Genomic DNA, 11195 nt, shown 5'->3' with positions numbered 1-11195 from the left:
TCTTGTAATTATTCCCCTCTCTGAAATAGAAGAAAGATCTTGTTTTACCTTTTTTTGGCCTAGAGAGAGAGAATATCTAGAGAGAGATAATTCAAAAGTAAGATATCTTTGGATATAAAAATCCTCCTAGTGTCTAAAATGGATTCCCCTGAAACAAAAGTTTAAAATGAACTTTCCAATGTGCATTAGGAATTAATTGAAAATGGCATAAGGGACCTTAGCCTAAGGATCTACATTTTTAGAAATTTTTAGATTATGGTCCAATTAAGGTTCCAATGGGCCAACTAGATTAATCCAAGTGTTGGGATGAGATAAATCCAAAAGAATAAAAGAAAATACCCAAAAATGAGTAAATGCTCACATAAGATGAAGAAGAGTTGACTATTAAGAGAAAGTAAATCTTCGTGCTTATTTGTAATGCTGTCTTTAAGTAAATCTCTCTCTCTTATACAAAAAGAGGAATTCCCATGATAATTGAGATCCAAGTAGATAAATGGTAAAAGAGAAATTTTTGGTAAATTTATTTTTATGCAAAAAGATGAATTTCCATGATATTTAAGATCCCAGTAATTAAATGGTAAAAGATGAATTTTTGGCATAATTCAAATTATGAGTATTTATCAAAAGTGAAATTTTGAGCATTATTAATTTTATTGGAAAATATAGGTAAATTTAATTTTTGTAAATCCCATGAATCTTTTACTCGAAGAGAAGAATATTGAATATATTTTACTTGAGAAATTTGAGAAAGAATATGAAAATATCCATCGAGAAAACTTGGATAATTCTTATTCAGAAAAGAGAATCTGGAATCCCTGGGAGGATCAAGGATCCAATGAGTAAATGGAAGTTTAGATTTAGTTCTCATTAATGAAGCTTAAGGAATGAAAATACAATATGTAAATGTTCTTTCTGAATTTTTACTATTCAATTTCGATAAGGTTTATTTTCCCTTTTTAAACCTTCAGTAACACTCTGATACGTAGATTCAATGGGATCGAGAAAAAATACCTTTAAATAGGCCAAGCAATTGGTAGAAACTTAGAAAAGTCCTATCAGTATTGAAAGTAAAAAATGGTACTAAAAGTGGATGTGAAAAGATGTGATGTGGATCTGAATGAATGTAAATGAATGTGATGGGATGTAAATGGATGCATAGTGATTAAATGAGATGTGAATGTGATAAGAGGAGATGTGAATGTGATGTGATAAGATGTGAATGTGATGTGATGAGATGTGAGTGGATGTGATGAGATGTGAATGTGATGTGATGTGATGAGATGTGAGTGGATGTGATGAGATGAGGATGTGATTTGCTATGATGTAAATGGATGCGATGTGATTAAATGAGATGTAAATGTGATAAGAGGAGATGTGAATGTGATGTGATGAGATGTGAGTGGATGTGATGAGATGTGATGTGATGTAAATGGATGTGATGTGATGTAAATGGATGTGGATGTGAATGTGAAGAAATGTGGATGAGATGTAAATGGATGTGGATGTGAATGTGATGATATGTGAAAGGATGTGATGTGATGAAAATGGATGAGAATGAGATGTGATGTGATAGATGTGCATGTGAATGAATGACTGGATGTGGATGAATGTGATGAGCTGTGAATGGATGTGGTGTGATATGGATATCTAGATGTGGATGTGATGTAATGTGGATGGAATGAATGTGATGTGATGCGGATGGATGTGAACGAGATGTGATAAGATGAGGATGGTTGTGATGAGATGTGAATGAATGTGGGATGTGAATGGGTGTGATGGATGTGAGTGATGGTTAGATATGAATGGATGATATATGATGTGGATAGATGTGATGTGATGTGATGTGGACTTGGGTAGATGTGAATGGATGTGAAAGTGATGTAAATAGATGTGATGATATATGGATGTGATGTGGATCTGAATAAATGTAGATGGATGTGATGTGATATGAATGGATGAGATGTGATGTGGATATGTTGTGACGTGACGTGATGAGGATAGATGTGATGAGATGTAATATGATGTGATTGGATGAGAATGGGTGAGATGTGATATGGATATGTTGTGACGTGATGTGATGAGGATAGATGTGATGAGATGTAATATGATGTGATTGGATGAGAATGGGTAAAGGACGATGGGAATACATATGACTGGATGTGAAATAAGCAATGTGAATTGATGTAAAAGAATGTGGAATAACGAGAAATAATGTGGAACAATGTGGAAAGATGAGAGTTCGTTAGAAACTGTATTTATGAAACATGTTTTTAAATGACGGTTTTATGTCAAGAATGTTGGGAAAGCATTTTAACCATCTTGTGAATGAGGTTGTGGGGTTGGAGACTTAAGTGATAAAGTTATAACACTGATGAGGACGTCTCGCGTAGCAAGGTCGGCTAAGTTCTTGACCAGCCTCGGTTTGATTTAAATGGTGAGCTTCCGATACTCACATGTGCGCCGGGAAAGAAAATGGAATAAGGAGTTAGAGTTGTTTTCTGAACTCCGGTATAGATCTGGTTGATTGGCCTTACTGGTCCTCAACAGATGAGTCCATGGCTCTTTTATATGTTGGTTGATCTTGCTGATCTTCAATGGAGAGTCTATATGGATTTTTCTTATGTGATTATATTTTCGGGTACTATGAGCTAGGAACTATTGAAAAGGCCTTGGAGTGAACAGGTGGTGCGCGTTCTGGTTGCCAATGATGCCATAGGTACACCGATGAAGGAATGATTGGAAATTAGAATTCAAGCTAGATATTTTGGAGGATTATGATCAGTGATACTATGGTTTCATTAAAAGATTGTTTTAAAGACAGCTGAATATGTGAAACATGCAATTTCATTAAAAGATTATTTTAAAGACAGCTGAATATGTAAAACAGGCAATTTCATTAAAAGATTTTTTTAAAGACAGCTGAATATGTGAAACAGGCAATTTCATTAAAAGATTGTTTTAAAGACAGCTGAATATGTGAAACAGGCAATTTCATATTGGGTGTGTAAGTGGTGTGACTATCTTGAATTTTGCTTGAAGCGCCGGCTAGGTGGCCTAAGAACTCTTTTCCCTGGTACCCGAGGCAAAACGTAACCAAATTCCTAAATGGATCCTATCACTACAGTGGTTGGCCGGTTGGTTAACCCATGGGATTGATGGGGTTAGGCTGGACTGATGGATCCCTAAAATGAGACTCAATTCTGTTATGTTACAATAGATGAAGTAAATCCCGAATAGTCCTTGTTCTATGGAAAAGAATCAACGGTTGTGCCTCTTGACGAGGAAAAAAGCATTGGTCTCTATGATCCAAAAGCAAGTCTCTTCCTTGATCTGACCATGAGACTTACGGGTTCGGTTGGATCAATTTGATTAGTGAAGACCTTAACTACGTTCGAATAAAATATCCTTAAGGAATCGCCTATCTTTGCTGGGCAAGGAAAGTTTTTTCGGGTTCGGTTTTGGAAGAACCGAGGGATTAGTCTCTTGTCCAAATATCCGCGAGGCCCCGAGTGAGAGGCTCTGCCCTACACAAGAAGTGCTACTTCCGCTGCTAGCACCCTAGAATTCGTTGCACGAAGATGGACATGGATCTTTCATGATCGTTTGTAGATGTGCTCAAAGTCTGCAGATGTGCTCCAGGCTATGATAGTGTGGAGAGAAGGAAGTAAAAAATAATTAAGAGTTAGGAAATGCCTGCTAATGTGCTTAGAGGTCTACATATATGTTTTGGGCTCTCTGAATGTAGAGAGAAGGAAGAAAGAAATAATGGAGAGCTTGAGAAAGGATTGGAGATGTGTTGAGAGAAGAAGCATAGAAGGAATTGAGAGCTTGGGGAAGGTGGGCATGTAGAAATCATGAAGAGGTTGAGAGGAGAAAATGAGGCTATAGGAGAGTGAAGATGGGGCCGAAGGGAGGACCAAGATTGGAGGCTAGAAGAAGAAGCAAAGGCTAGAGGGGAGAGTAGTGGAGGCTGGACATAGGCGCTAGGCTAAATTGAGAGGAAGTTATGCCAAAAAGGAAGGGAAAGCTGGGCTAAAGCAGTTATGCCAAAAAGAAGGAGAAACTAAGGTAAAAGTGTACTAGTGACATTTTAAAAGTGACCCCCCTATGTTGCATATCTTTGAACACATCTTTTGAGGGGACAAACAACCTAGCAATTATGACATTACTTACTTATTGGGGCTTCCTTTTTAATTATCTTTAGTAACATTTTTATTCTTAAAGGGCCCCTAACTAATGTGAAGAATTTTCTTCTTTGCAACAAGAGGATTAATGGGAAGAGGTAGTGGTCAAAAGGCGGTCTTTGGAGTGCATTTTCCCTTGTTTGAATTGAAGATTGTTAAGTACTAAGCACTACTACACTTGTGTCGTTTGATAAGCCATTGGAATGGGGGGACCTCCACTCTGTTGTGTGTATGCAACTAACATGCGCGTGATAATACACCCATCGACAAAAAGTTGCAGCAGCACTTCGTGGAGAGATTATCATAACATAAAAACATATGCGTAAAAGAATTCGGAGAAATCATACGTTGGTCTCGTCGTGTGGCCATGGCACGCCCTCCACTACAAAATCCATGAAAGTTGGCGACACACGAATTATTGCTCGTTTCTTTGAATCGAAATGGGCACATCACACAATAATATTTTGATTTTGTCACATCCAAGAATGAATGGGCCTTTCACATCACACACACACAATAACATTGTAATTTTGTCACATCCAAGAATGAATGGGCTCTTCACAATGCCCCACTAGCACTATTTATGTTAGATTACCTTCCTTTCCTTTAGGTGTGACATTAATTATCTCAAAGGATTCTCTCATGAGTAAAAGTGAGAATATTCAAAAGTAAGACGGGTAGAAATATATTATGCTTTATATAAATAAAGCACAACAAAAAGTTTTCTTTTAAAGCTTCTCTATTTTCAAATATTGATTGTTAAATTCAATCAAAGATGTAGATTAAATCTATGGTTACCATATATAGCAACATAGGACATCATCGGATGAGTGAGTGGCTCCCAATGTAAATGCAAATCTTCGGATTGACCCTTAGATTCAATCAAAGGTGTAGATTGAATTTGTGGTAAGATTATATGTAGAAAGATAAGACATCATATGATAAGTGATGAGTGGCTTCCAATGTGTGTGCATATATTTATAAGCTTAGTGGTTTATCATAAAGGAAATTGATTGAGATTGAAGAGGTGTTAATAATACAAATATCTAGACTTAACTAAATATGTTATATATTCCATACTCAACCTATGAGAATAAAAAATTGTATGTTATTCAATTCCTATGTTTAGACATTTGTAAAGAGTCACGATGAGAGAGTGTGGTCATCCAACTGCTTCACGTAAGGAGATACAAAATATTACCTTTCAAAAGAAAAGCCTTGAGAATTTCTTCAATATGTCATTCTTGAATTAAAAAACAAAGAAATTATGTAGTAAAGATTTTACCCTTCAAACAATATAATGTGATCACTCTCCAAATTTGAGACATGTGAAGGCTCATTTATTAAACCTTTGCAAATAAATGTGTGATTTTTACCTTAGGAAAGGAAAACTTAAAAAAAAGTCAACTAAACTTGTATAAACTTACATACTCATTGCAATTCATGTCTTCCTCCACTTTTTTTTTTAAAAAAAGTTGTCTTCTTGGTAATGTGCTTAAGTCATTTTCTAGAGAGAGGGAGAGACAATGAGCACATTAGAAGATGAAGCATTAAAGGATGAAATATTAGCATAATGATGTTTTAGGTGTGTAAACCTCATGGAAAACCATATGGGAAAAACAAGGGAGGAACATGGGAAAGTTCAAAATTCTCCATGTTGATGTGGAAATTTTTCTCACGTTAACATGTGAAATTCAAAATATCTCATCCAGTTTTCTATCTTGTTCGTACACCTAAAAACTTTGTTTATTGGTCTGTTGACCAAGAGCCTTAGTGTGGAGGAACAAGCCTAAGTGCTGAGGAACACAAAGGTGAGTAATAAGGTGGAGAGCAACATGGGGTAGAAAAGGGCATAGTGTAGCAGACAAGTAGAACACAAGAACCAACCCTTATGTGATATGGGTCACGCATAAATAGAATCTTTTTTGTATCTTGTGGGATGGTGATGGAAGTGGCTTGTAGGTCGTGTTTAGTTTATGCATTATTGAGAAACTATTTTTATCAAACATTATATCCCTTTTACCTTAGATTGAAATACACTGATATTTTAAACAAGTAATTTCTTCATAGTTTCATCTATTTAAAACTAAAATTTAAAATTTTCTTAGTAGGCTGTTTTCCTTCTTCCACCTTTTCAAGGAGGATCTTTTAAATTCTGGATTGGCCCTTGAAAAAAATCCCTTGCTTTTTTGAACCCAAAGTTTTAGGATTGAAACTAGAAAGAAGGGGGTCTAGTCCCATCAATAATGAAATATTGTTTTTGAATTCTTTTCACTATGAAGCATTCTAGATGCCTTCGGATCCCATGCTCAAACTTGAAGGTCTCTGGGTTTGTGTAACACCACACTTGAAGGCCTATGGGTTTGTATAAGACCACACTTAAAGGCCACTAGTATGATCCCTCTCTAGAAAGTGTATTCATAGCATATTAAAATTAAAACCCAATATATTCTTTGCTCCTTAATGACCGCAAACCACTCTATACAAAAACTTATGAGTTTTTTCAATCATGTAGTAAAGTAGGCCTTATGGGAGTTTTTTTTTTTTGCACAACTTTTGACGTGCTCAATCCCTTGTATATGGAACCCATGTGGTATAAGATGATGTTATCTTTCTCAGGCATGCTGCATGAGTCTTTCGTCAAACATCTATTAGATGGAGGAATCCCAACCACTCAACTTGAATCTACTCACAAACATCTCCATTTACTTGTGACACGTGACATCTACTAGTATGGCATCGTTGTGCAATTCAAAATGTTCTCTTAATGGACCATTTTTTTCCTTTCAGAATTTAGGTCTTCAAGAAGCAAGGTCATATTACTATATGAAATTTCCCATAAGATTGCTAGAAAAATCCATAGTAAATTTTTGCAGACTTATACTTTTGTTGAAGTGTGAAAATGATTTGTTATTAAATAACCAATTGGATGACCACATAATGACATAAAAGTGACCTATACATTAAATCTCCATCCTTCTCTATGTTTTGACCGCACCTTAGTCTACTTGCAAAATTACCAAGCACTCTTAATCAAGCATTCACATATATCTACTTAGAGACACGAGAAATGGAAAGCTCAATTACTTCCATTGATTGATGAACACTTTATGAAAGATATTTTAACAGTGAAGGCGCCTTTCCCAACATCAATACAAGCTTTATCTACTTTTAACATTCATCCTTGATTATTTTTTTATTTTTTAACAACACACATCAATGCTAAAATTTGAAGGTAGCAGTGGGTTTTAAGCCAATTTCAAGATTTGAAATCAGCATTAAAAAATTGGGTTATAAAAAAATGACACCCTAAATTTTCCTTAAAGGCCAACAAGTGCAAGGTAGGGTAACTAATGCTAGCCCATCACAACCTCACAAGTTACCTTCGCTACAAAGGCACTTGTTCATACCTTGAGATTGAGAGAGAGAGAGAGAGATCACTCCGTAAAACCACTATTGCAAATGTTTTTTGGTTGCAAATTATTTTATGAAAGGATGAGAAAATTTGGCTAAGCAAAGATAACAAAAATTACTTACCTATTTAAAGCACTTGCAAAAGATACTATGACATGGCTTAAGAAGTGATACGTACCATGTTGTTATTGATCATATAGCTTCATTGAAGTGATAATCAAGGGAGAAATCTAGACCACCCTAATGTTAATGAGGAATCTTCTTGGGAGGCATGGACTAGCTATGAAGTTAAACTTTCAAAAAAAATATTCAAGATTTCTATGATCCAATGGCTTACATTTTATCCCACAAATTGCATAGCCTATATTGCATTTGTAAACATAAAAAAGAACATGATGTTGATGAGGAATCCTCTTAGAAGGCATGGTGGGTCTATGAGGTGAGACTTTCAAAAACATCTTCAAAATGTAAACAATCAAATGGCTTACATCCTATCCACTTTATTGAATTTGTAAAAGTAAAAAAGAACCTTGAATGTTGCAAAAGTAAAGAAAGAAAAACAAAGAATCAATAGCTCTTTGCCCAACTGACATGTTTAAGATAAAATTTGTGGTCTTCCTACCATATTACCTAAGATAACAAAAATACCACCGTAGATTCAATGTACACCGTAGATTAAATTCAAAGTCAAGTTTGAAACATTTTGAAAGAAGGAAAGATTTGTACACATTATAAAATAACAAAGAATTTACCAACAATCGGTAGGTCAATTAGTTAAAGTGGATGGCTTGTAACCCAAGGGAATGGGTTCGATCCATTGCTGCCCACATTGCATGGTGATAGCAACCTTGTAGTGAACCTGTAGGGGGGGGGTGTGTGTGTGTTTGTAAAAAGGGTATGCGGGACCCTCATATAATAAAAATCGTCTAACTTTTTAAAAAAATAACAAAGAATTTGTTAACGGCTACTTTTGTAATCCTCGTGATTTTGTATTTTGAAAAAGTCGTGGCTTTTAGAAATTCCCATTGCTAATGCAAAAACAAAAACAAAAACACGACAGGCTATTAAGAGGACTAAATGGGGGGAAAAACCTACAAAAGTGAATAATTTTGTGACAATTTGAAAAAAAACATGCATGATTGGTATAAGAATTCTAAGTGGTCACCAAGCTAGTCCAAAAAAGGCCGAGAGGGAAATGTTTATTCATAGCACTTGCTCTCTCTCTCTCTCTCTCTCTCTCACCTCCCACCTTTGCTATATGCGGCATCTCATTTCTATGACCTTTTCGGTAGTGTGCTATCACTGTTGCTTACACTTATCGTTTGATGTGCATAAGTGAAGACCCATTCGATGTACCCATAGTAGATTTTAGTGGGTCTACAAAGAAGTTTCCTTTAAAAGCTTCTCTGATTTTCAATCAAGGTGTAGATTAAATCTATGGTTACTATATATAGCAAGATAGGACATCATAAGATGAGTGAATCCCTCCCAATGTAGGATTAGATTCAATCAAAGGTGTAGATTGAGTCCCTGGTAATTATATGTAGAAAGATAAGTGGCTCCCAATGTGTGTGCATATATTCGTAATCTTGGTGGGTTATCATAAAGGAAAAAAAGCCGTGCCTTATATCCATTGCTACAAAACAGGAGGACTAAATGGGGAAAAAAACTACAAAAATGAATACTTTTGTGACAACTTGCTACTACCATTTGAATAAGCATGCTTTTGTGACAACTTGCTACTACCATTTGAATAAGCATGCTTTTGTGGGTGTGTATAAGAAGTCTAAGTGGTATTCTGACTCACAAAGAAGCCTAAGTGGTATTCTGACTCACAAAGAAGCCCGAGAGGGAGGTCGTTATTCACAGCGCTCTCTCTCTCTCTCTCTCTCTCTATATATATATATATACAGCTAGCTCGCTCTCCCTCCTCCCACCTTTGCGCCCTATATGGGGCATCTGGCCTTTTCGGTACTGTTGCTATCACCGTTGCTTACACTTATCGTTGCGGCGAGCGCAAAAGAGCTTCAAGCTCTGTCACTTTGTAAGTGAAGACGCATTCCCAGTATACGCACATACTACATTTTAGTGGGTCTGCATTCAATGTATCAGTTAAGAGCATACCAGTAACTGGAGCCGCATTCAGGGGCTACATCACTCGCACGCACGCACGCACACCCATATGCACACAGAGCACGTCTTTTCTGATGCAATATGGAATGTTGACAGTTCGTGTTTTGCAGCAAAACTTGCTTTCACGACATCTGAACTGCACGACGCTGTCGACGCTCACGAAAATCCGGTTTGCACCTGTCGTTAAGACCTGATCAAGCCAATATTTAGTTTAAGGCATGTGTGTAATATAGATCTGTATGTAACAAACAGCACCTTCGTCGGTTTGCTTGTTGCAGAGGGAAAACGGTGAGCTCGTATATAAAGCGACAAGCAGGAAGCTGCTGGCGTCTTTTCTAGATTATGTGCCGGCAGGACCCAACACGAGCCATGACCCAAAGCACAGGGTTAAGAGGCCTTCCCTCGGTTCCAGCTCTCCTGCGGCCGGCGATGCAAGCACAACAAGCCCACCTGAGAGCCCTCCTTCCGTCTAACTCTAGCTTTTCCGATCACCTTGGTTTATGATTCCTTTAGACAATGTAGCTTGTCAGTGTTCTTTAATGTGCTTGACCTTGCATGAATGAAGGCATAAGCGCAGGTCGCCTGTCTCGCGCGACTTATCGTCGGTTTGTTTAACCGCCTGCTGAGACGGATGAAGGGGTTTCCTCTCCCCGTGATGTGTGGCTTCCAGATGTTCTTCTTCTGGTGGATGAGTTTGGCATTGTGTATTGGCCTGTTCAGGATGAGGATACTCCTCACCATGATTCTAGGTCGACCTTGGTGGATGTTGGCTTTCTTGTGCAGGAGGTTGTGACCCTTGGCTCTCTTCTTTGGAAGCCTTTGCTCTTCCTTCTCCTTATACAGAGGTGGACTCCTCTTCAGCTCCTGATGCGCGGATAACTCTCCCTCACGGGGTTGGGGTTAAGACCTTGGCGTTAGGACTGATCAATGGGAGTTTGCTTAAGATTTTCCCCCTTTTTTTGGTGATGCAACCCCGCTATTGTATATATTTCTGGGGTTGTTCATGTATGTGTTTTTCTTTTTCTTTTTTTGAATTTATTTATCTTCCCCTAAAAAAAAGAGAGTAATATAATGTAAGCCGTGTAAAAGCAAAAGCAACTAGTAAAATCAGCTCGTATCCCTGACTGGCTGGTGCTCGTATGCGACCCGCCCCTTAGCCTATGCAAGATTGGGAGTGTATCGTTTTGCTCTCTCAATCCATGTTCGCTCCAAGGCCATGCCGGATTGGGCCTCGGAATGCAGTCATCATTAACTCAAAATTGTAAGAAATTTTAAATTGTACTAAACTAAAAATTTACTTAATTACACAATATTATTTTGAGTCTTTGATTATGAAGACGTCGTACAAGGATCTAAGATACCGCACTCCATGGCAAAGTTGGAACCTCCCGACCACCCTTGAGCTTCTCACTTGTACTCCAATTATAGCAATAAGGCAACAAATGCACTTCTGTCGAGGCCCAA

The 11195-nt window shown here is 37.3% G+C and overlaps 1 protein-coding gene across 1 annotated transcript; it reads left to right on the top strand.

Moving 5' to 3' along the window:
- Window positions 1-9425: 9425 nt before the first annotated feature.
- LOC147610086 (uncharacterized) lies at window positions 9426-10848 on the top strand. The gene is made up of 3 exons (XM_086787189.1): window positions 9426-9642; window positions 9842-9900; window positions 10010-10848. The coding sequence occupies exons 1-3, from the start codon at window positions 9549-9551 to the stop codon at window positions 10202-10204; spliced, it is 348 nt and encodes a 115-aa protein (XP_086643315.1). The 5' UTR covers window positions 9426-9548; the 3' UTR covers window positions 10205-10848.
- Window positions 10849-11195: the final 347 nt, after the last annotated feature.

Source organism: Cibotium barometz, chromosome 50 (genome assembly GCF_041138505.1).
Source record: "Cibotium barometz isolate CiBa-2024 chromosome 50, ASM4113850v1, whole genome shotgun sequence".
In the NCBI taxonomy this organism is placed as follows: domain Eukaryota; kingdom Viridiplantae; phylum Streptophyta; class Polypodiopsida; order Cyatheales; family Cibotiaceae; genus Cibotium; species Cibotium barometz.
This window is presented reverse-complemented; position numbering and strand designations above follow the sequence as displayed.